This window comes from Pyrus communis, chromosome 3, assembly GCF_963583255.1.
Source record: "Pyrus communis chromosome 3, drPyrComm1.1, whole genome shotgun sequence".
Taxonomy (NCBI): Eukaryota; Viridiplantae; Streptophyta; class Magnoliopsida; order Rosales; family Rosaceae; genus Pyrus; species Pyrus communis.
In genome coordinates, this window is record NC_084805.1 from 392,309 (window position 1) to 418,377 (window position 26,069).

The following is a 26,069-nucleotide window of genomic DNA, read 5'->3' on the forward strand; positions in this document are numbered from 1 at the left end:
TATAATCGTTGACATTTTAATCAAAGTTTGATGGAGTTCCATTTAGATTGTGAGACTGTTACACTGTGTTCTAAATAACGAGTTTGTAGGAGAAGTAATTTGGTTTGCTGTGCATATATATGCACTCCATGTTCATGCATGTAAGCCCAATATCTATACACAGTGATCCCATATTGTGTTGTGTTGGTAGTGTGTATTCTCTCTATGGAATGCGATGATGCTTGTTAGATGTTTGCTGGTTGGTGTATGATCTGACTTGTGGACCAATTGACTTTACAAAACTCACTGAGACTTTCAAAAGCAATGGCATGTCTCATTGTGCTTTGATCAATCAGTGAAATATTTTTCTTTTCCGTAACTTTATGCTCTGCAAAGTAGTTACAGTGTGTTTGTTAGACCTATAGTAGCTGAGTTTAGATTTCTGCTGCTCCCATTCTCTGTATTTTGATTGTTAACATGGACTAATGTGGAGGCTGTGTTTTACTGAACTAATATGAAGGCTACATTACGGTAGACGCGTTGTTTTTTCTCAAAAGGTGCTCCAGTTTTTTGAGTGACTGCATCCAAAACCTACAGAAACACTACCATAACGGCATCAAGGAGCTTACAGCTCCTTGATGCCGTTATGGTAGTGTTTCTGTAGGTTTTGGATATCAGAGTTTCCATATATGCAATGCTTCATTGGTTAAGCTCCTTGATGCCGTTATGGTAGTGTTTCTGTAGGTTTTGGATATCAGAGTTTCCATATATGCAATGCTTCATTGGTTACAAAGCATCTAGGTCTAGAAGGGAATTCCTGTTGAAATAGCATCCTTTGGTAGTGTTTTTGCTGCTTTTGAGTGTATTTTGTTTGGGGCTTAAGCGTCTAGGTTGTTTACTTAGTATTTATATTTGAATTAATAGTAAAGGATCCGGTTTCTCATATGGGCTGTATATTTGTTGTACCCTCTAGTTGGTCATAGTTTTTTCACTTCTCCCCTCTACGTGCCTTGAGGTCGGCAGCTTTTTCATTCCATTCCAATCTTACATACCAAATGAGCCCATAATGTGATGCATATGCATGGGTTCTCTAGCATTTTCCTTTGTCCTTCCTCTCTTGCGCTGCTGGTGGCATGGCGCCACTCCGTAACAGAATTGGAGTAAAAAGCTTTACTGTTGTTACGAATGAAATGGATAGGGCTGCCGTGTGCTCATTGCAGATTGATCAAGTGACTGGATGCTGTAAAATCTGATCTGGCATTGTTGATTTTGGATGTCGAAGCATGCATGTTCACATCAGTGTGCTAAATGTGCTCATGCATACCATCGTAATCAGAAGAGGATTACGTAGAACGGTAGACAAGCACGTCCTTTACCCGTGCATAACATGTGCACGCTTCTATCACTGGGATAGGTATCGTTTACATGCTATGCTTCTCTCGTATAAATGATTATCACGGAAGAATGATAGAGTGTTAGTGAGAAACACTGGCTGTTTGGTAGGAGGGGCAATATCTGATCAACGGAAATACGAGGCAGGTTGGTGTTGTCAGTAAGGGTAGGTTCGGTTTGGTTTTGTTCATTTTTTTTCGGTTTTTATTAGGTTCTGTTTAATTTCGATTTTGTTTTTTTTTTTTTGGCTCAACTTCAGTTCGGTTCAGTTTTTTTTATAAAACTTTTTATTTTATTTTATTTTTTTAAATTTGAAAATTGGTCTATGCTCTACAACTTTGCTTACAGTTTTTTCATTTCAAAGAAAGTAAAGGAAGAAAAAAAAAAGGAGAGAGAAAGAAGATGCAAGAAGAAACAACGAGAAAAAAAGATGCTGGGAGGGTCGGGTGGGGAGAAAAAAAAAAAAAGGAAGAAAGCTGAAGGTCAGATGGGGAGAAAAAAATGGAAGAAAGAAGAGGGTTGGGTTGGGAGAAGAAAAAGGACTTGGATTATGGGTTAATGATAGGCTTAAAACAAAAGCTTAAAACTTGGGTCCAAATTTAAATTGGGCTTGGTATATAAACACTTAAATATTAAATAAATAAACTTAGTTATATTTACTTTGATTCGGTTTGGCTCGGTTTGGTTTGGTTTTTGAATCACCGAAATCGAAACCGAACTAATAATTTTTGGTTCGGCTCAGTTTTCTTACTTCTGTTTGGGGGTGTTTTTTGGGTTAGGGTTTTTTTCGATTTCAGTTTGGTTCTTTTTCGGTTATCGGGTTTTCCAACCCACCCCTAGTTGTTAGTCGCATGAAGCATGGTGCCCTACCAGTTAAAATATAGCATGGCATACGACGATTCATGTTATCGTGCTATGTATATGCAAAAGAATTTGAATGTGTGTTTTTACAAGTCGAATCACGAGTGGTATGGGAATGAAGCACTGAAACCTAGCTGTTATATTGAACTTGATGGTGCAGGTTCTCCATGAAGATTCTTGAGACAGAAATGCAAGCAAACTATTAAAGTCTTGAAAGTTTGCAAATTACCTGGGACTGGCAAACTAAGAAATATTAACTTATTCCGTGTGCGACCGGATACGTGATCAATTTATTTATTTTCCTTTTCATTTGACAAAAGATATTTTACAGAATAAATTACATTTTGTCTTATTAAGTTTTCGTCCAATTTCAAAGTCAATACATCTTTCAAAATTTTCAATTTCATATGACAACTCTTCCTTTTGCACCAGTATCGTGCAATCGTTAGGCAATCTGCGAGATTGACTGTTAAGTGTTAATGCGGCAAGCGTAGAGCTCACATTTAAGAAACAAAAATTATTTAATAAAGTAACAATATTATTATAAGAACCGTGAGCTACGCTGCAACAAATTGCTGTCAAATATAACACATCGTTGCGAAGATCACTTTACATTATTTTGCGGACTTGTGTATTGACATGAATGCCATCACCTAATGTCTGGGAAAAATGGAAAGTCACTATCGGATAAAATGACCGTCAAGTGTCACAAAATTAGCATAAGAAGCTGTTTACATAAGTTTTGATCAAAAGTATCAATTTCTAACATTCACCCTAACCTACGTATACGACACATTTGGATTCAATTCTCGTCCATAGAAAGTCCCAGGCAATCTGTGTTCATACTCTAAGCAAACTTTTGTTTATCGGGTTGAAGGAAACCTAAAAATGTTTGTGTCCATACGCTGGAACCTTAACAGCTGGGGTGGAAGAGCTAGCACAAGCCTCTTCTGCTGCATAATGTTTGCGTAATCTCTCCTGAAGGGCACGTACACGATCCTCAGTCTTGCCAAGCCTTCTCCATCTGTAGGTACCCCAGAGAGCAAAACCACCGTATACAACAATGTAGGAAGCCCAAACGTAAGGATAGGTCTCTGCATGCTCTTTGATTTGCCGGTACTTTGCTTCCACAGCTCCTCTCAAACCGGCAGCATCTTGGGGACCTGTGGTTTGCTGCAATACTTCTCCCTTTTCCTCGGTTCCCATTCCTCAATGTTTACACGCAATTTCGCAATCAAAATCCCTGCAACAATGGACATACAACAGAGACCTTATACATTGGATTCGAAATTGGAGCACCCTGAATAACCATCTATATTACAATACCATGTTAAAACGATCAGAAGACTAATGTGACCATGTTAATCAGCACCGATTATCTTTGAAAAACACGCACAAATACAACCGGTTACAAACTCCAAATAAAAAATAGAAACACCGCACCAAAAATAAGCCGAATATACACCACGATTAGTCCCCCTCGATTGAATACTTAGTGTCCCTTAATTACCATTTCTTATTAAACATTCGTAGTAGAGATGAGAATGCTCTGTTGGATGTGTGGGCACAAAAAAAAAAAACATAATTAAGAACGAGGAGATCCGAGATAAAGTAAGAGTGCCGCAATTGGAGATCAGATGAGAGAAAAACAGTTAAGGTGGTGTGGACATGTGAATATACTCCAGTTAGAAGATGCGATAATGAGGTAGAGGTTCAAGGAAAAGGGGTTGAGGAAGACCTAACAAGACTTGGAAAGAGACTCTAAGAAAATTTATAGAGTACTTGAAGCTAACGGAAGATTTAGCGCAAAACCGAGGGCAGTGGCCTTCTAGATTCATAGAGTCGAACCCACTTAATGGGTCCATCAGTGCGTGTTTCCCATTACCTTTCTAAACAACAAGTCCACAACCAAAGTAAAAGATAACATTCTGAAATTCACAAAATTACAAAATCGAGTATTGAACATCAGACAATCAGATCAAGCTAAAGAAATGAAAAAATATATTTTTTCTATTCGGATCACAAACACGAACGACAATTCCAAATACTGCAAGTCGAGACATTGCATTTGTCAATATATTATCAGATTGCAGCAGAGAACACAACCATCCAGATCGAACAATCCACCAATTAGCTTCGAAGAATAAAAAATTTGAAGTCTGTAGATATACCCAGATGAAGAAATCCAATGAAAAATGGAAATCGAGTTCAGAAAGTGAAATTAGAATTAAGAGCTTACCAGTCAATGGTGGAAACGTTGAGAATCTTGAGAGATTTGCAAACAAGAAAGAGGAGGAGGAAGCCAAGGGTTTAAGACCCCAAAACCCCAGAAAACAATCTGGGCTTCGGATGAAACGACATGTCGTGATGGGCCTGTTGCTCAGTCAAAGGTTTGGACCCAATGTGTTAGTGAATCTCACTAGAGGTGCATCCGGTTCCAATCGGTTCGGTTTTTTTGCCGAAATCAGATATCAAACCGAAATTAAGGGTCGATTTGGTATGGTTTTATTTTTTTAGTGTTTTTTCAATTCGGTTCAAAGTTTGTTTTGGTTTTGGTTCGGTTTGAGTTTTTCTTTTATTTTGAAAATTATAGTTTTGTTTAAAAAAAAGAAATTGAAAATTGAGAGAGTCAGAGGAGAGGTGGTTAAGCCATGGTTGAGTTGAGCAACATATACACACACATCACAGATGGGCAAGTTTATGGTGTTGTGTAGAACAAAGCCAAGGCAATTAAGGTGTTGTGTGCAAAGCCTTATGAGATAGAGAGGTCTAGACCTCACGCCAATCGAACAAGACTCCGATCTCAACAGGTGTGCGTGATATCTGCAAAATTTAGTTGATAAAATTTGTTTTGGCTTTGCTTTCAAGATTGATATGGTGCTCAAATCCTTGATCAGATTGGTAGTAGGGATACATCTGAACGCATCCGTACATACACTTTTTTCCAAGGACGTGTAACTGATCACCGTGTTGGAATCACACATCATTCGATAAATGATGTGATGCAGGGAAAGAATCTGGATGTATTTATTGATGCCCTTCCTTTGCAAGAAGAAATGGATGCAATTGCTTCTTTCAGTTGTTCGCAGTGAAAACTTGACGACTAACAATAGTATACCATACTATGATTTTGTGCTCATAGATTAACCGTTTTTGGTGAACAATAACTAGTGTTTTCGGTTAGCATCTTTACCATGCAGTTGTACAATTTAGCAGTAGTATACTAGCACCGTATTTTTATATGCGCTAGCATTCGTGTATTTATACACTTTTGTCAATTTCGTACCAATTAAATTGTGTTGCATGCCAATTTCTTAAATGTACGAAATGATATATTTTTCATTCATGCACCTATTCAACGAGTAAAGTAGTGCAACCAAATATGATTCTCAACTTACGTTTGGTAACCATTTCTTCTGTTTCCCTGGTGATATGCGGTATCGCGGATGCCTGTATCACGACGGCTATGGCAGTTTAAATTTTTTGCTACCGCATTGGACTTCAAATTGAATATGTTGCAAGTTTTGCCTTCTCTTTTTTCTTGCGTGCTTCCCTTTTGCAGTACTGCAAACAGTGACACATGAAAATCCAAAAGCTTTGATCTCATAATATGCTGCTCTTTGCGAACATATTTTGAGTTCGCGCGGCGGCAATGAAACAAGTCAATCGATTGTTAAGGAAGGAGAGAAGATTAAATTGATTCAGGAGAGTTACGATGAGAATTCGAGTTCGGATTCTTTGGTTCATGTGAGTAGTAGTAGTCAGAGCATTAGCAGAACTGAGGAGTTGAAGATTAGAGTTAAGGATGATATTCCTCATGGTAAAAATGAAGCTGTGTTGGTGTCGATTGGACTCTCCGTCGGCCGCGCTCTTCCTCGCAAACTTCTGGGGAGTTGTCCGGAAAGTATCGGATTCGGCTCCAATGGTTCTGTCCATCTTGATAATAATTCTTGAATTAAGAAGTTCAGATCATCTAATTCCCAACCCAACAAAGAAGGGAGAAAATACATAAAAACCCCCCGATTACTTAGAAAGAGAAGTATCAAAGAGACCAATGCATACGTACATGCACTAGCTTTTTAAAATTAGGTGTCTCTTTTTTCAATGTTATATCTTAAAAAGTTACATACTCCACTACTGATGTAGTTATTTTTTTTTCCATATAACTTTTATTATGGATAACTAAGTCAATATGTTTTTTTTTTTTAACTACAATAATAATCTCTCTAAAATTATAAAATTGGTTTGATCCTAACATTATGACTGCATAGAGAAAGAAAAAGAAACGGAACCATATAGAGAAGGAAGAGAAACTCTTTGACACTGAGTCTGACACATGGAAATCCAAAAGCTTAATTAGATCTCACAAGCTGCTCCTCTTTGTGAGCCTGAGGTCATCATCTAATTTTTCAACTACGACCATCCTCTACATACCACATCAAACTAGGAAACCAGAAACACACAGAAATATCCCTTCCATTTCGTGGTGAGATATATCATATAGATAGACCCCCTTTCCCTTCGGTAACAACAGAAATGGATAGTTATCTACAAGTAATATAAGCCCCCTGATTAATGAGGTCTCCATTCAACTTCTGTAGCTCCCTGCAAAGAATGCCAAGGGCCCTACAATAGCGCCATTTATGTACGTTGCAGGCTCCGAATGGCTGTAATCGCCGCGATCATCTGGGAATCCATCGTTCTGGTTTGGACCTCCAACAATGGCTCCAACTAAGATGTTGGGATTTGGGTTTAGCGAATAGAAGAATGGTTGGAAACCACCATCGCAACCTATGCTCTGGCGATGGCTTGTCAATGAAGGCAATGAGGATCCTCTGTGGTGAATTCTCTTGGGATAGTAGGGGCCATACCCAACCATGTAGGACATCTTCAGAGGGTTTACCCCTAATATGTAGTCCACCTAAAAATTTCAATAAAATATCAGCCCCTATATAAAATCACAAATGTATATGTCTATTTATACGATAATGATTTTTTGCTAGTCTTAATTATCATGTCCCATTGAAATTGTAAGTAAACACTCGGACGTAATTAACATGATCATTTGTACAAATTTACAGTATGACATATTGTCATGCAGGATTAAGTGATGTACCTGTTGTTTTGCAAGGTTTCTTAAGGCCATCGGAGTGACAACGAGGTTACCACAGTCAAATGTGAGCTTTCTAGCAGCCATGTACTTGGCATAGGTAGTAAGCAAGAATGTTATTGAGGTCACATATTGGAGGTTACTTCCAGGTAGCTTGTATATGAGCCCTCCTATATTTTAAACGGTTATGCATGGTTAGGAAAAAATGTATTTTACACTCCTCTGTAACTGAAAAACAAGGGAGGAAAAAGACATGATAACTATTTTAAATTGCTAATAATAATTTCTTACTAAACATTCCGTATTTGATATATGAATCTATACTTGTTGAGATTTTGGCAGGCCAAGAATTGGTTGAAGTGATGGAACCAATAGTGCAAACAACTATGTTTACCTTGTGTATATTGAGTACTTGAAGAGGGTGAGTTTGGCAAAATCCGACACATAAATTGCTCAGCTTCTTGTTTATATGGCTCAAAGTTCTTGTCGTTATTCAAGAGTGCCCTCTAGAAATAAATAAATCACTTTATCATTTTAAAGTTAAAACAAAGTATGAAAACTAAAAACGAATCATTATTAAGTGGGCCCTTGATAGAAAAAATCTATTAAAATAAGGTGGAAAGAGGTTGATGATGAGTATGGAATTTTACCCTTGATAGTAAAACATAAGCACCAGCAAATTTGTTGTCCCAGCTGAAAATATCCGTTGAATCACTGGCTCCCAAGGATTTTATAAAATTGTAATAATAAAGTTCATTAGTTGCTCTAAAAAGCCATGCAGCTCCCCACAGCAGCTCATCCTGAAATTAAATTATTATTTTTTCACCAAAGTAGAAAGATCAATAAATTAACAAAGGTCGACAAAAATAGCAATAAATTAACAAATAAAAAAGTAATGCAAAATATAGTAAGGATAAATATGTGACCTACATTATATCCAGAATATGAGCAATAAAATGGGCAGACTGCAGACCCAAGGGAATCACTGTATGCACCTCGGTACTGAATTGCAAATTGCATCACGTTCCTGGCCGTGTTGAGCAGCAACTTTGAATATTTTGGGTCAACCCTCCGGAAAACTAAAGAAGCGGCCGCTAATGCAGCGGCTGTCTCTCCAGCAACATCCGAGCCCGGATTGCTTGGTGAGACTGAGTACACGGTTCTTGTAGTGTCCATGTCTTCGGGCCTCTCCCAACATTTATGGTCTACGTTAGGGTCACCGACCCCAACGTAGAGTCTGCCGGGTGTTTGCCTAGCACACTTTATAAGGTAATCTGTGGCCCACCGGATTGCCTCGCGGGTTTCTGGTAACTGAGGGCCCATGCGCTTGCCATATTCAAGTGCTCCCCATGACAGCATTGTGGTGGTGAATGCCATTGGGAAGTTGAACTTGACATTGTCTCCAGCGTCATAGTATCCTCCAGTTAAGTCCACCTGCAAAAATTGATGCAAATATTTTCATATAGGTAGAATGTTCATGTCAGTCTCCAACACAAATTTTTGTCGACACAATAATATTTGGCACACGAGACACAAAATAATTTCTCGTTCCTGATTTTTTAGAATTTTTTTAGAATTTTAAAAAAATCGATTTTTTTTATTTTATAATACGATATCATCGATGTGTCGATATCTTAATTCAATTACACATTATCATGTAAAAAAGATTTACAACATATAATAATGCATCGCGTGATTTATTTGAGATACCGATAAAATACACATGTTAAAATAAATTTATTTTGTACAAACAGAGTAGATAAAAAGAAAAAAGGAAAATCAAAGAGCTTGTTTTCATTACATCCACCATTCCTTTTTCTTTTACATCTACCTTTTTTTGTTAAGAAATCATTCGATGATAGTGATACTCAAAGAAAATTATATTGAAATTCGGAAGGTTTTATTGCACTCATATTTTTCTTTTCTTTTTGTTCGTATAATTTACATATGCCTAGCTTATCATCTTTGCACATATATAGCTAGCACAAAATCAGTTGATGATAGTGATACTCCAAGCATTATCCATTGAAACAATACTTTCAGATCAAAATTTTAAATCACACGATGTAAGAGCATATTTATACATTTCACGTCACTTTAATATATATGGTGAATGTCTTAATTTATTAAAATTTATTATTTATCAAAAATACTTTTAACCTAAAACACAGTTAAGCATTTTAACGTTCCCGCCCTCTTGCCGCCCATCCACCACATTACTACTTACAGGATTTCTCACATGTGCGGTTGACTATAGCATCACCTTCCCTTCCCTCCCTAACTTACAGAGACCACATTACAAATAGTGCAAATAGGTTTGCATGCATGAAAGGTAAGGTAATGTCCCAGAAATTGAGCATCTATAGTGAACTTAATTAAAAAAAAATATATATATATATATATATATAAATCAAAACACAATGCAGTAATTAAATATGTATGTACAGCATATTTACATATGCCTGACGACCATCGGAGAGTCCAGAATTGGACCTCCATGTGATTTGCTGGGCAGCGCCGGCGGGGAGCCTCCCTGACCTTTGTCCCTGGAAGAAGAGTAAGGACTTTGCCAGGGCCTCTCTGTAATTAGGGTTGCCTGCAGCTAGGACTTGGACACTACCACTAATACTACTGCCCAATATAACAAAGAGAGAGATGAAGATGCTTAATGATAATCTCATTGCCATTAGTACTTAATTTTTTTTCCGAAACGTAAAAAATAAGCACCCAATGAGTAATGCGATATTGAGATTAGTTCATGACTTTATGTCGATTGAGATGCCTTTAAATAGGGGCGGGAAAGACCAGTCACCATTCCGCAAATTCTGGCCTTTTCTTCCTCCTTCATTCCCCCTTTCTTTATGTGTATATATATTATATTGTATATGGTATTAAATATAACATTATGTTTACACAAAAGCATATATTTGCTATAGAATTCATTATTCACAAAATTCGATATTAAGACTTTCTTACAAATGAAAATAAATATCACTAAACAGTAATCTTAATTAAATGAAATATAATATTTTGCTTATTTTGTTTCCTTTTTTTACCTTAAAGAAGTAAACAACATTTACAAGGAGAAACAAAACGGCGGCTCGTGTTGCAAAGTAATATATCTTAATCAACCTTTGATCTTCTTTTTCAAGCACGCACCATAAAAGTAAGGCCCTATGCCTCGTTATGCATTTTAAGTGAGAATCGTTATGATACTGAGTTCAAAATTTAATTATTTTGATTGGTTTACTGTGTAAATATTCTACCTTTAAATAAAAGATTGTAGTATAAAAAAACAAAACTTAAGTCATTATTACCCATCTGTTCGTAGTGTGATGAATATATAATTTATTTTTATTTTTAACAAAATCACCTAATTAATTAGTCTACTCCAAATCTATGAGAAATTGAGTATAACACTAATGCAGTCAAACATGTTATTTATTTGATCTTGTCCCTTGTTTCGGATGGTAACCCACCATATTGAGCATAAAATGTGGATTCATAATAATTTGTTGAAGCGTAACTAAATCAGCAGATGAATTCCTATCAATACTCCAAATTAAGTCCTAACCACTACTTTACCATCATTAACTATGATTAAATTTACAAACATCATTATCATGCATGGCATGCATTTGGCCCCAGTTTCTCTTAACCAGTGGTCCAATGGCCATATATATAGTTTTTTTTTTTTTTTAAATGTGTCTGAAATATTATTAAGAGTATACGAATACGTGATGTATTACTCCGTGTACCGATTACATTGAAAAATCTTTCACTTTTGTGTGGCAATTGTGTACAAATGCCTCGTGGAGGGAGAAAGCAGAGTCCCTGATTTAGGGTCATGTGCGAGGGGATTAGGGTTAGGCAGAGAATTCACATACGATGGAGTAAAAATAATGGTCACTTTATTGAAATTCCCGGCATTTTCCAATATTCCATTCACATCCCAATCCATGTGTGTTTCCTCTTTTTGTCCGTTTGATGAGGGAAAGTGGAGGCGCTAATGGCGCCCCTTTCGTCAGTCATTCAACCTCAACCCCGCGGATGGCGCTAACAAATAGGCGCCGATTACTTTCATAATTCTTTTTCGTCATGTCTTCCCATGTGTGTCGCTTTTGTTTGAATCTTAAGTTTCTCAGATAAAGTTTTGTGTGCGGGACTAAAATGCTTATCGCGTGGTTATATATATACGAGTAGGTGTCAAAGTTAATTCGTCGTATTTTAGGACATAATAATAAAAAAATAAAAACTAAACACCAATATTGAATTATAGTATAAATAAAATTGTAACACTATAAGATGGTGTACAGATATCACACCTTTAAAACTTGATGGGGATCTCCTTAGCTACTTTGTTTCCTTTGCTTTAGGACTAAGCTCGTTTTATAATGTATTTTACTATTTTTGTAGACATTTTGAAGTAGTAGTTTGAACAGAAAGGGAGAAGTGGGTAGTTGTACAGTACCAGACCAGTCAAACACTCTACTTGCTATTTCACTAACTTGAAACCCAAACACCACTTGGACATTTTCAAATAAATCGTGACAGAGCCTACGTGGCCCTCCATCTTTCTCACAAAACTGATTAAATATCAGGTGATAAGCGGTCTCCTTTGGTCGTGCTTCAAAACACTTGTCTGTGAACATACGACATATTTTAGCCTAATCAAATTGACTCTCTATCTGTATTCAAGTTCGAATCTCTTCATGATATTTTATATTATATTTGAATCTCGCTCAAAAAAAATAGAGGTCCGAACTCTAACCCATATCTGACATTTGGAAATCATTAGAAGCAAATTACAAAGGTCCTGTCTGAAATGAGGCTTGGTAACATGCATTACTTTGGTTGATTAATGATTATTTAACTAGATAAATCATGCCTGCATGCGATTTGTCATGCAGGCGTTCAAAGCACTTGAGTGTTTACTACCATAACCACAATAAAACCACTTTCAATCTCTCACCTCATGTAACAATTTCCCACAGCAGAAAAAAAAAAATGAACGGAAAGAGTAAAATAGGCGCTTGGCGATGAGTCGGTGACTACAAAATCATATCAGAGCAGCAAAATTCCATTAGCATTTAGCCACCCACAATGTCTCTTATTGATTTCAAACCCAGTCATTGAAGCTGGGCCTGCAACGAACAATACACTACCCAGAATAATTGAACCGAAAAACCTTTCAAATTACCAATGCAAAATTTGGTGCCAAATCACAACAAAATACAAACTAAGCACAGAAAAGACCAATACATAACAAACCTTGCCATCCCCGAGAGCTGCTGCAGTCACTCCCCCATGCTCCAAATACGACACTTGTATCCCAAAACCATTTACAAAATCAATCTCTCCACACAGCAAGGCAGGCCTACTCCACATGGGCCACTCCCAAATCTTTTGTTTTGCCCTTTTTACATCCAACGTTAATGAAGGTACAAACCATGCATTAAGCTTATAGCAGATCCAAAAGGGGTGGCTGTTCAGTTGCCGATTTGGCATGGCTGGAGCGTGACACTGAACTAGCACCCTTCCCTCTACCTCTTCCTCGACCTACAGCAGTTGATGGGGGAGGAGCAAGCCTAAGTGCTGTCTGCCCATTGTTTCCAGAAGCAAATATGGACCCAAGATCAGCTGATTTTTTATCTGTGTAAGCATTTGAAGCTGACATCGGTTGATTCTGTTTCATAAATCCAATAGAACTCTGGGGGTTAAAACCTGAGCTACCCAAGCCACCAGTAATTGATGCATTGCCTTGATTAAGTCCTATTTGCTCAACAGAACTTCCAGTACCAAAGGCCCAACCGTCATTGCTATTGTTGTAGAGGTTCATACTGTTTGATGTACTGGACAGTGAACTAGGACCATATTTGTTTCTGGGAGACTCTATCGTACCATTGTTGGAAAGGCCCGTTCCACTTACTTGGCCACTAGGCCGTGGGGGCCAGTTAGCAAAAGGATCTATGTCATCAAAACTGGAACTGGATGAGGTTCCTGCATTTAATTGCTTCTCAGCATCAGCAACAGGGTTAACTCCAGAAGACGCTCGAGGAGGCCATTCTATATCAACTGGGGGACATGACACGGGTGTTTGCTGACTAGATACTGCAGTTCGCAACAACGAATTTGGCTGTGAAGAAGTTACTTGAATTGGTTCATTACCCAGAGTGGGATAAGTGGAGGTAATGGAATCTGTAAAATTTTGGAGGGAATTGGAGGGCTGCTTTCTGATGGGACCCCAATCTTCATCCCATGCCGGACTGCTGTTTGCAGCGGTGGCAACATTTCCGCTAATTTTGCTTGGGACTTGGGAGTGGAGCCCATTGGCAGATGGAGATGGTTTTACCTCTGGAATTCCAGAATCCGTCACAGTAACTCCTCGTTTTTCCTCTATCTTCCTGCCACAAAACCAATAGGTCCAACACATAAAAGGAGAGTAACACTCAATATTAGAAAAACTAAACGCGAGAAAGAATTATATAATGCTGAAACTGATAAGAATGCATGTAAGCATGCAGACATTAATGGGGTGAAGAAGCACAACACGTTACCTCAGAATATCCTTGACAAAGAGCATGTATTTGGCAAACTGCTGAACATTTAATTGCTGGGCAGTAAGAAGAGGTATCAGCAGTGGGAGGACATGCTCTGCAACAAATTCTACCCCATGCTGAAAATCATAAAAGCAACGACGACGAATTATATCTTCCAACTTTGTAATAATACATTGCAATATAAGGGTAGAATGCTACAGAAGCAGATAAAACGACTCCAGAACAAGATTCCTTATTGGAAACTGTTACCTGCTTAAGAATTGAGTTTGACACCCCAAGAGTACACATAAGGGTAGGAGCAGAACGGTCAACTGCAGTACAACGCTGAATTGTTTGCAGAATTTCCAAAATAGCACGCTTATCGAGTGTAGGAATCAAATCTCCTAGACAAAGCAAAGCATTGACTCTCACCTGCCAAAATAAGCACATTTGAAATTCACGTCCAATTCTTACATTAAGGTTAAACCACAACAAAAAAAAAAAAAAAAAAAAAAAAATTCACCCAAGTGACGTTCATTCAAGAGCCACCTCGAACTACCAGTCCCATGGAATTAAGAGCTACAGTTGAACCCACTTACCAATAAAAAAAAAAAGGGCAACATTCAGTTCATTCATCTTGAACTTTCATACTACTGACCGTCAATTCAGAAAAACTAAAGAAAACTGTGTTTTGGTACTTTAGTTTCTTATGAATTCACGGCCACAAGCATTCCACTGTCCCAAGAAATATACACAAATTGAAGATATTGGAGAAACCAACTCAGGCCAAAGATTCACGAGGCGAATTGCAGGGTGACTCCCACATTATTATTTAATTCCTCTATAATTTTCACAATGCCGAATCACGCCATTTTTTTTAAGTTACATGTTCACTAATGAATGGCAGTTTGAAGAGTCAATTTCCTCAGAAGAAACATGGGCAAACAATCAAATGGTTTAATAATTAGTGGAATCAGAAAAACAGTATATACTGTGCAAATTCAACAAAAGAAATAATTATGCTTCAATAAAAATTTAGGATGTAACAATCACTCAATCAAATAATTCCAGCAGCATTCAGGATCAATAATGCAAAATGTCAGGGGCATATATGAGGATGCAATATACAACTAGCACACGATGCACAAAATAAAAGCGTGTGATTTAAAATTCCATCTTGCTATGATTAGGTCAATCACTCTTTATTATCGAGTGCCAAGTACAATCAATTAGTCTGCATAACAGAAATAAAATATAATAGAAGTGAGAGTTGTAGGGCGTCATTTAAGAGGGATGCACAATGAGAACTCGGCAGAGCCAGAAATATAACAGTAGGGTGTCATTAAGATGAATGCACAATGAGAATGTTCTTAAATTAAACTTAAGAAAAGAAAGCCAATAAAACAATCAATACATACCGCGGCAACAGTTGTCTTAAGAGCTAAGCCATGAACACGAGGCAGAATAGCTTGTTTCACTAGCTGGAAAGAATGAAAATATAAGACAAACAAATACTAGTAGTTGTCCCATAAAATGTTCCTTTAGAAGAAAGATAATAAAACTGTTACATGGCTGAAATATAGCTTTTGTTTATCTTCATCCATGTGCTAAACACAGTTTTGTATTATGGAAAAAAAGCCAGTGGTATAATCCACAACTGTAACACATCTTCAAAAGTAGCATTCAAAATTAAATTTCTACTGCAGACTTCTGTTCTCCACCGAAAGGAATTTAAACTTTTTTATTCAGTCCTGTGTTGTTTGGGTTGGGTTGCTGTTTGAAGTACTCATTAACAAATGTTTTCATTGCTTCGAGAATAATGTTTATGTGTGTGTGCGCTCTTCTAAAGAATGTAATTGCATACTCACCTGAACATCAATTTTCTTAGCAAGGAAAGAAGACTTTCTCAAAACCTCCTCTTGTATGCGAGCATCGGCATCACCATATGCTCGAACAATCATGGGCAGGACGTGTGATATCAAGTAATCTTGCATAGTCTAAAATAAAAACATAATAGGTTAAGTGTATAACTCAATAATGAGAAAAGCATCCACTAGCAACATAGTAATCCACTGGAACCCGGCAGATATAATTAAAAGGTTCACGACAATTAGCCTAATGTATCAATATAGAAACTAACTTCACATTCTTTTTCTGGTTTTATGTCTGGGAATCAGCACCCCTTTCCACGCACTGAACATCCACAGTACACAAAGAGTGCAGGGATTGAACCACAGAATGCAATAATATCTTAAACTACCAAATAAGAGAATCAGCATACTGTTTTCACTTACCTTGTTGATTATAAGTTCTGCATGCTTCAAAAGCAACAACAATGTGTCTCCCACAGCGGTGCTCAGGACAGGAACAAGGGCTGGCAATGTTGATAACTCAAAATCATTCTTATCCTACGTTATGTTGAAGACATAAACTTAGTTAATCCAATTGAAAAACCAAATCATGGTAATGAAATGTAAAGCATTCACTCTCACCTGATGATGTGCATAAATTCAAACACTAGAATGTGTGTGCGCGCGTGCGCGCGTGCATGTGAATAATCGTGCCAGTTTTCAAAAATAAAGTATCATCACAGTTTTTATGAGATCATCACATATTTGTTTCTTGTATTTTTCAAAAGCTCACATATACCTTTTGAGTGATTCTGTGGGAACACCTTATTTGCTCAGTTAGCCCTTCCATTGTTTGGACAAGGGTAGCTGACAACAATTTTCTTTTAACAGAAAACCAATATTTTCTTACATGAAAAACATCATATATGCACGCTATGGACAAGGCTACCTTTTCAAACTACAGTGACAAAAATAAAATTTTCCAAACTGCCTAAACTACCCGCAAAAAAGCATCCGTCATTGCTACCATCTTTTTTCTCGGAATTATGATATAATCTTAAGACATCATAACGAGCCTTGTATGATTAGTTTACAAACACTCACAATCATTTACAAAGCTCAATAAATTCACAAAAGCATTTTTTTGTAGGTATACCAATGACTCAATTCCAATCACAAAGGCAAAGCAATTAGTACCTGGGACTCTGCAATCGTGAGAACCATGGGCAGAATCATTGGTTGCATAACCAAATTCCTAAGTTCTGCACAAAGCGGCGGCAGTACCTAGAAAAACATAATAGAGACGAGACCATGTTCAATCATTCAAGTGGTCCATGTGTGAAGATAGTTAATATCTTCAGCAGTTGGCTGAACAAAACTATGAAATCCAATATAGTCAAATACAAATTACCAATAGGCATAACCAGATACCTGAGGGGATCTTTCTTTCTCAAACCCAAAACAAAAACCATCATGTGGTTTTCATTTCAATAATCATGAGATCTTTTCATTAATCTTTGTTTCCAAAATTCAAACACATATTCAAAACATAAATCAAACCTTATATCGCAATACTCGAGAATCAAAATCTTTCCACATATCAGATAATGCTTTCAGGAATTCAGACTTCTGCATGTTATCTCTTTCCTGCAAATGAAAAAAAAATAAAAAATGATTTATGATTTCAAGCCCTTTTTTTTTTTCTTAAGACATTAATCTAGGGTAACAATATCCTGGAAGCATGCACTTATTAAGCAGAAATACAAATGCATACAAGCATGTGGTCGAGAAAGCGAAGAGCACGCAACCTAGTGTCATCCCGGAAAAATGCAGAACCTGCAAACAAATATTATAACAAACCCGAGTATGAGACTAACAGCAATCAAAGTGCACTTCATATGTAACAAAACAATAATAACCTGGCCAAATGTGTACAAATTTTATACTGTAGAGATTAAAACAAAAATACATATAGGACCAAACGAATTCTAACCATAATACTACATTACTTTTGGCTTCCACGAAGATTTGGGACTGATTTTCATGTATCAGGATTCAGGACAGGAACAACCCGAACTCCTCATGCCTTCTATTTGTACGAATGATGGTGGGCTTAGATATTTTATTATTATTAACTTTTAATCAATAAAACCTGGAAATTCAGTTACTCGGTTTAATTATTTCAAAGTTCTTAATAATCTTGGATTGCTTATATTAAATTATCAATAGGTTCCTAGTAATAGTTTTTGAGATTTTGAATATTAATACATACTTGATTTTACCATGATTTATCACTCCTTATCCTTCTCTGTCTCTTTACACACATCATCCTTATTCTCTGTCTCTACATTCTACATTGAAAGGAAGCAGAGAAATGTTTTCCTACATTCAATGATTTACCTGTAAATTCAATTGCTGTTGGCCTGAAAGCCTCATTTGTAGAAATCATCCTTTGCAAGTCAGGAACTAACTCCGAAGGAATAGAGGAAAAGGCATCACTAGATAAGTAACTTAAGGTATTCATATACTGCAAAAGAAAAACTTCAGCATTAACAATATCACTAATACACAAAATCATAGATTCAAGGATGAGGATGACTCAATGAAAATGCAGAAAAGTATTAAAGACCAGTACACATATCCTACTTTCCATGACCTATTTTATTGTACGTGCGGAGGAAGCAACAGCTAAAAGTTGGAGATCCTTGCTAAAGGAGATGAGCATACCATACAAGCACTTTTTGTGTTTCCATACATGAACAAGCTATCAATTAAACACTTGCATTTGCATGAAAGAGTGAAGAATTTGAATGAAGGTTACCATCTTGACATTGTTGTGGCAGTCGAGCAAAGGCTTGTGAGCAATCAAGTGGTAGGCAAGACAACCAAAACTGAAAATATCAGAAGAACATCCGGCTGAAGATGCTTTGCTCTTAGCAATTTCGGGAGCAGTGTAATTCAGTGATGGCTGAAGGGGCAGCACAGAGTCCTCAACATCATATTCCTGTGCAACCCATATCAAATTAGTTAATGATAGGCAGATATTGCTCATGGGGAATTCGCAATGGATATAAATAAGCTTAATAACCTAAAAAATGAAGGTCAACATTTTCACATGAAAGCATCATACTGATCATAAAGAAAATGCTAAACTCTTAACTATTTGTCAAGAGTCTGGTGTGCAGGAATAGAAAATTCAAGGTCGTTGCAAAAGCAACTGCATAGATGGAAACAATTGGATAAAGACCAAGGAAGAAAATGAAGACATTCATAGATTCACAAATGTAAGTACATGCAGAACGTAAATGCTATAATAAGAGATATCTACAAACCAAATGTGTAGTAATAATGTTTCTGCAGAACAGAATGGCACATTTTCATGATTGTTAAAATGTGCAGGTGAAGTAGAATTCTTTGTATAATAAGATTACAAAAGAGGCTTCACTCACCGCATAATGGAATGCCTGAACATTAGTCATATTTCCTGAGGCTTGATCTGTTGAGATTGCAAAACCAAATCCACCAAGCTTCCAAGCTCCACTTGATGTAATAAAGACATTCTGCAGCAATAGGTTTCACATTAAATTGACATATTCAATATGCAATGAACCTCTAACTTGGAGGACAATTATGATACTAATTGACAAGAAACATGATTCTTAGATTGGGTTAGGGATTGATTCATAAAGATCAAGCAATAAAATGAGAAAGTAGTCTTTTCCTTGGTAAATATATCTCCCCATTAACATGGACCAGAAATAAACTTAATCGGCTAGATATTCTAGCCTCCAGATAAACAGAGATAAAACATCTACAAATGAGTTTAAATTTTTACAAATTTCACTTCTACATATTTCAAATGTTGTGAGAACAAAGAAAGAAGAAGTTGTAACCTCAGGTGATATAGCCCGATGAATGAGACGCGCATTGTTATGGAGAAAGTCTAAGGATTCTGCTAACTGGAGCAAACCATGCTTCACCTCCAATATACCCATTTCCTGCAAAGCAAAAATCATTTTGAACAAGTTATTATATCTCAATATGATTCAGAACATAGCATATGACAGATGGGAGATTGACTAAAGAAAATGCACTTCCCGCAGAAGAATATTTTCCAGAACATTCTCCCCTTGGGGAAGAGAAAATTTCTAGCCCATTACAAAATTTACAACTAGATCAATTTAATTAGCTATAAAAAATTACTTTACCACCAACAAATTTACTGTTATTTGTTTTACTAATTTCGACATAATAATCCCAATAGTATTGAGGTTGCTCATAGCATTTTGATTTCCCCAGTCAAAATAAGTATGATATGCATTGAACATCAATGTGCAGAAATCCAAACTTGTTTTCAAGTTCGAGAGTTCATATTGGACAATGAGATATACGGAAGACAAAAAATAACTCTGAAGAAGCATTAGAAAGCTAAGCGTCAAATAGCTTGGCCTATCCAATACAAGCAAACCGCCAAAAGCAGTGACCTCCATCTTGAAAACTAAGATGCCTTAGAGAAAATAATAACAGATGTGTTCCCCGATTTCTGATAAATGGGCAAAGATCTAGAGACAAGAATGAGCACATCGTATTCAGAATACAAACAACTTGCTTGTTCTACAGAACATCCGCTTATTAACACCAATAATGTATCATTCTCAAAAGGCTCAAAATCACACAGCTACATTCGAATTCAAGTCGGTCACTTTACTGATCCACATGAAAGAAACTGAAGCCAACCAAGCATTTCACTGATTTGAACTACATTCCAATAATTACGGGTTGGCATACGATGATACGAATCCAAACATGCATTCACTAAATAACTAAAATTACACTATCGAAACTCGAAACCTGCATTGACAGAAACAATTGAAGCCCACTAGAGCCTACCTACCATTCCTTTAAGCTCCTTGGGCACCTTAGCCACATTCTCCACATTCCCAAGCGCATTTGCCACAGACGCAAACAATGGCTCCGTCACCATTGCCATGGCATTCTTGTTCTCATCCAGCGCCTGCACCACGTGCACCACCCCGGGATGCCTCAGCCTCACCAGCCTCGCCGCATCAGCCCGAATAATCTCCAAAAACCCATCTTCTGCCGCCTTGGTCAATCCGGCGCGCAGGCGCGCCTCCGAGAGAGCCTTCTTATCCAAAACCCAGACGCAGACGGTGGGGTACTGGTGCGCGCGCGTGGAATCGCGAGCCGCCTTGGCCGAGTAGAGCTTCCAGACCAGGCCCGGTCCGGCTGACCCGATCTGATCAAAGAGCTCGTAGTCCTGGAGAGGCTTGGGTCCGGCGACTTCCTGGACCGTGGTCTGTACGGTCTTCTCGATGGCCGCAGCGGTCTTGGCGAAGGCTTGGGTTAGGGTTTTCATGTTGAGAGACATGCTCGGACGAATGGGAATTGCAATGTGTATGATACAAATTAAATCATGAAAGAAGTGTTCGTATATGTGATATGTGTAGGTGTATGTGATGGGCGGAATTGGGAAGGAAGTCTAGGGTTTAGGGTTGACGACGACGGGGGAGACGGTGGAGGGAATTTGGAAGCTTTCCTCAGATCATCGCTGTGGGTTTCTTCTCCCTCTCTCAGCGCAGTTTCTTTTCTTTTAATATTTTTTTATTAAAAATGATTTTTTATGTTTGGACAATTTCTCTCTGCGGGCAGTTTGTTGCTGTTTTCAGTTGGCTTGTCTTGGGCTAATTAATTTTGTTTCTGATAATTTAGGTGTGATGACTGATTCACACGTGGCGGCCAGCGGACTTGGATAGTCGGTAGGTGGGTTGGGCTTTGTAGCAAGTTAAGTGTAATTTTGGATCAATGATATGATGTTATTTGGGAAATTGGTCCATTTAAATACGCTTCAAAAGACAATCTCATGAAATCATGTTATTTGGGAGTCTAGTTTCTTCTTCTTCTTCTTTTTTTTTTTTTTTTTTTTTAAGTATATTATTTTTTTTTTAAGTACATCGATATTTTTACATTAAGAAAATAGAAAGTTTGACAAAATCACACAATAAGCAGCTTAATTGGTATCGAATTCGCCATCCACAAGATTCGAACCTAAAACCTCTCACTTCCAAGTGAAGAGGAATATCACCAAACCGTAGTACTGAGTGACAATTTTCTCCTTGTTTGTTGTCACTAGTTTAGGACTGAGGACACTCGCGTTCGAGATAGGACGTATTGTATTGGAATTAGGTGTTATCGTGGCTTCTTGTTGTAATTGAATTCTAGTTTTTTGATAAAAAAAATGCAAATAAGCATCAGCAAAGACAAATTTGAATCACATTATTACTAACTCGTTATGAAGCTTAGCCCACTCCCCACCTCCTTTAGTGTAGAGATAATATTGTTTGTTAAAAAATATAAAAAAAAAACTTGCCATCAGGCTAGTTTTAGGGCTGGCCCCTGAGAAGGTGTTGTGTGGGAAAATGGATTAGGAACATGTGACATGGGATTTGAACACATAATGCAGTAATTTCAGTGCAGTACATGACATTAATAATTTATTGATATCATACATGACGTGTGCTATTTAAGAAAGAAATAAACCAAAGGCATGATGCGGTTCAGTAATTTCAGTGGTCATAATGGGGGGCTCAGGCAACACCACCTTAGTACAGTCAAATTGTCAAGAAACCTTTTGATTGACAGGCGTGGATATATTAAGTAAGACTCATGAATGAAGAAGCAACTTTTTAGAGTTGCAAACTTGCAATGTAAGCTATTACTGTCTTGTGGATATAAGCGATATGAGATACACGCATTTGGTGGAAATGCTCATCAACTATTTGCAGTAAAAAAAGGTATGTGATTATGTTAGATCAAGTAGCCACCTTTTCATTTGGGATCTTCTTTCCATGAAAGTTTTCTCCAGCTGGCCTCACAGTTGTTGCCCCTACCAGAGTTTGAAGTCATTTCTAGGGAATTCTACCTTTGGATGCTCTCATGTCAACGAAAAAGATGAGAACTATGAATGCAAATGAGTCATTTGAGAAGCATCCTGAGTTGCAGACAAAGTTTGGCAATAAAATCTGAAACGACTGTTTGAGTGGATATTCAATGTTGGGTTTAGTGCGATTAAAGGCCTAATAACACGAAAAGTAGAAGGAGGATTGGGCTCAGACAGTTAGCAGTCCAAGAAGAACTGAAAATCATTTTTGCCAAGAAATAGGCAACAAGCCTATGTGAAAAGTGACAAGTGACAGAGGGCAGCTCACCTCAAGCAAAAAGTAATTTTCCATGGCATGAATAGGTAAATAACAAAAGTAGTTGATGACTCACCATACTCTGGAAGCCATCACCAAAAGGGAAGACTTGGACAGTCGGGCTAGAAAGTCTATAAAAACAATGAAGGACACAAGGAAGATCTCTATCAACCAATCAATCAAAAGACATTCAACTCTGCACTCCAACAAGCAAGAAACATAAAGCTTTAGTTTGTTTAAACTTTACCCTTTTAGTCGCAGGTCCACCATAGAAAGTCATCTTTTGTCAAGTTTTAGAAGCTCTGCTACCTTTCCTTGTGTTGTAGTATCGAATCTCTTTAGTAAACTCGATTTATATTTCATTCTCCAAGACTTCAACCCCTGTAAAACACAAAGAGAAGTGGTTGCAAGAAGACGAACCTTGCCGACAAGGTTGTAATCTTGCCTGAGTCTCTTTTGTTTGTACTTACATAAAGTAGAAATGTTGTTTATGCATCTTTCATTGAATCCTATATCATTTTCGACTGCTTTCATTCAAAAAATATCTATGATTAATCTTGCTATACTAATTAACCTTGTTTCTTTATTGTTAACCTAAAACTATAACCAAAGAAATAATTTGAAGGGCCCTGAACTCCCTTTAATTGGACATATGATATTATGAATAAAAGTCCTTGTTTACAAGGCAAGAAAAAATAACTTTATGCAGACTTAACCCATCTGTAAACAATCTAATCGAACTAAGAAGTTGAAATAACTTGTGGCGCAAGTAATCAATCCATTTAATAACTAAAGAGAACAATTTGTTATACAAAAATAACCGTGGCACGCTCATACCCATATTAGTTTTGATTGTGAGCCTCAAGGCCTAACAAAGACCCCACAAAGGCACCATTCAAACTAATAACAAACTCATATTGTAGTATACCAAGCAGCAAACCTTGTCCTAAAGTCAAGACCCATAAGAGTTGTGCAAGGGACAGATCTAGCCCGAACAATGACTACTAGAGTTATCAAAATTTCAAGGTTTCATTGGTTGCAAATATTTTCACTAGACTGGTACTAAACTTTTGACAAAGGCGTGCATTTACTTTACATGAGGAAAGTATCTGAATTCATGGAATGCTTTCTTTTCTTTACAGATTCAATATTCCTCCACAAAAGCAAAACTTCTCCACTTAATCTTGTAAGTTTCTTTGTTTTCCACCTGAATTGTTACTTGTGAGATGAGCTTTTTATTGAGCTGAGTTTTGGCCTAAAATCCTCAAACATACCAAATCCAAATCCACCCATATCCAAAGAGGGACTCGCATAACATACTATTTTTTTTATATAAATATAAAATAGCCTTCATGCACGCGCGCATGCAGAAGAGATTTTTTGAATCACGGCATGCTACGCGTGACTTACACGTTGTAAATGCATTTATATGCATGAATTTCTTCAATAATTTTTTTTATGATAAAAAGAAAGTCAAATATTTGAAGTAAATGAATAATATTAGATCATGCTAGAAGAAACCCCTCATAAACCAATCAAAGTAGATGAATCCACCCCTTAGTGTAGACAACATCATTTCTTCAAAAACAAAAACAAAAATGATCATTTGACAACTAATTGAATCATATTATTATGTGAGTGCAAAATGCCTTTTTTATCACTGGTAGTACGCGTCTCTTAAGATGTTTTGAATATGTTTAAAAATAGGGAAAATAATATTTAATAAACAATTGATTGAATCACATTATTGCTAACCCATTGTGAGGCTAAGCCCACCCCCTCCCCCTTAGTGTAGATAATATCGTTTGTTGGTGAAAAAAAAAAAAAAAAACAATCATTTGATAACTAATTGAATCACATTATTATGCGCTGCGAAAGATTTTTTTTTATAACCGGCACTACACGCCTCTTAAGATGTTTTGAACGTGTTTAAAAAAGAGAAAATAATATTTAATAAACAACTGATTGAATCATATTATTGCTAGGTACTAAAAAAAACTATACAAAAATAATTATTATTAAAAAAACACTGTTTATATGACGAAAATACCCCTGCAACTAATTGAATCACATTATTGCTAATCCATTGTGAGGCTAAGCTTACTCCTCTTCCCTTTAGTGTAGATAATATTAATTGTTCAAAAGAAAAAAAAACAATCATTTGACAACTAATTGAATCACTTTATTATGAGCGTGCGAAATATATTTTTTTTTATAATCATCACTATGTGTCTCTTAAGATGTTTTGAACGTGTTTAAAAATGGAGAAAATAATATTTAATAAACAACTGGTTGAACCACATTATTGCTAACCCATTGTGAGACTAAGTCCACCCCCTCTCTTTTAGTGTAGATAATATCGTGTGTTTAAAAAAAAAAAACAATCATTTGACAACTAATTAAATCACATTGTTATGCGTGTGAGAAAGATCTTTTTTATAACCGGTACTACACGCCTCTTAAAATGTTTTGAACGTGTTTAAAAAAGAGAAAATAATATTTAATAAACAACTGATTGAATCACATTATTGCTAACATATTGTGAGGTACTAAAAGAAAACTATACAAAAAGAATTATTATTAAAAAACACTGTTTATATGACGAAATACCCCAACAACTAATTGAATCACATTATTGTTAACCTATTATGAGGCTAAGCCCACATCCTCCCTCTTAGTGTAGGTAATATCGTTTGTTCAAAAAAAGAAAAAGAAAAACAATTATTTGACAACTAATTGAATCGCATTATTATGCGTGTGCAAAATACCTTTTTTATAACCTGCATTACACGCCTTTTAAGATGTTTTGAACGTGTTAAAAAAGAGAAAATAATATTAATAAACAATTGATTAAACAACATTATTGCTAGCCTATTGTGAGGTATTACAAAAAATAATACAAAAAGAATTAATTATTAAAAAACATTATTTATATGACGAAAATGCCCCTGCATTATTTTGGGTTGTTTTTGTATTGTTTTTTGTTTGAAAGGCATTTTTGTCCAAAACTTTTTGGTGAAGCCCATGACCCCAAAAAGGGCTGTTGGCTTTATATATCGAGATGAAAGTGATACTGAAAGAAAGGGAATCCAATTGTGGGACCTCAGATACATGGAGGGTAAAA

The 26,069-nt window shown here is 36.7% G+C and overlaps 3 protein-coding genes across 4 annotated transcripts; 1 reads left to right on the forward strand and 2 right to left on the reverse strand.

The window, feature by feature from the left end:
• The first annotated feature begins 4,407 nt into the window (after positions 1–4,407).
• Positions 4,408–6,186, forward strand: LOC137727494 (uncharacterized). Its single transcript, XM_068466346.1, has 2 exons — positions 4,408–4,676; positions 5,871–6,186. Exons 1-2 carry the CDS (start codon positions 4,408–4,410, stop codon positions 6,184–6,186), a joined length of 585 nt encoding a protein of 194 aa, XP_068322447.1.
• Positions 6,187–6,532: 346 nt separating this feature from the next.
• LOC137727974 (endoglucanase 3-like) lies at positions 6,533–10,078 on the reverse strand. Its single transcript, XM_068466838.1, has 6 exons — positions 9,799–10,078; positions 8,273–8,776; positions 7,993–8,142; positions 7,737–7,848; positions 7,349–7,512; positions 6,533–7,153 (listed from the first exon to the last, which is right to left on the reverse strand). The coding sequence occupies exons 1-6, from the start codon at positions 10,027–10,029 to the stop codon at positions 6,821–6,823; spliced, it is 1,494 nt and encodes a 497-aa protein (XP_068322939.1). The 5' UTR covers positions 10,030–10,078; the 3' UTR covers positions 6,533–6,820.
• Positions 10,079–12,406: 2,328 nt separating this feature from the next.
• Positions 12,407–21,376, reverse strand: LOC137727973 (SCY1-like protein 2 A). Of its 2 annotated transcripts, none has more exons than XM_068466836.1 (14): positions 20,626–21,376; positions 19,625–19,729; positions 19,181–19,291; positions 18,553–18,735; positions 18,132–18,258; positions 17,506–17,567; positions 17,292–17,378; positions 16,929–17,015; positions 16,176–16,289; positions 15,750–15,878; positions 15,300–15,362; positions 14,152–14,313; positions 13,900–14,018; positions 12,407–13,746 (listed from the first exon to the last, which is right to left on the reverse strand). In XM_068466836.1, exons 1-14 carry the CDS (start codon positions 21,118–21,120, stop codon positions 12,804–12,806), a joined length of 2,787 nt encoding a protein of 928 aa, XP_068322937.1. In that variant the 5' UTR covers positions 21,121–21,376; the 3' UTR covers positions 12,407–12,803. The 2 variants fall into 2 exon arrangements, with proteins under 2 accessions (XP_068322937.1, XP_068322938.1); XM_068466837.1 differs by having other exon boundaries at positions 20,622–20,741.
• Between the last annotated feature and the right edge of the window lie 4,693 nt (positions 21,377–26,069).

Coding starts and splice junctions, on each gene's coding strand:
- LOC137727494 (XM_068466346.1), top strand. CDS start 4,408: ATGAAGAAATCCAATGAAAAATGGAAATCGAGTTCAGAAAGTGAAATT. Junction 4,677..5,870: donor GGTGCATCCGGTTCCAATCG/GTTCGGTTTTTT, acceptor ACATATTTTGAG/TTCGCGCGGCGGCAATGAAA.
- LOC137727974 (XM_068466838.1), bottom strand. CDS start 10,029: ATGGCAATGAGATTATCATTAAGCATCTTCATCTCTCTCTTTGTTATA. Junction 7,513..7,736: donor AAGTACTCAATATACACAAG/GTAAACATAGTT, acceptor TTTAAAATATAG/GAGGGCTCATATACAAGCTA. Junction 7,154..7,348: donor GAAACCTTGCAAAACAACAG/GTACATCACTTA, acceptor TGAAATTTTTAG/GTGGACTACATATTAGGGGT.
- LOC137727973 (XM_068466836.1), bottom strand. CDS start 21,120: ATGTCTCTCAACATGAAAACCCTAACCCAAGCCTTCGCCAAGACCGCT. Junction 17,016..17,291: donor CTCGAGTATTGCGATATAAG/GTTTGATTTATG, acceptor ATGTTTTTCTAG/GTACTGCCGCCGCTTTGTGC. Junction 13,747..13,899: donor TTTGTCAAGGATATTCTGAG/GTAACGTGTTGT, acceptor GTTTTGTGGCAG/GAAGATAGAGGAAAAACGAG.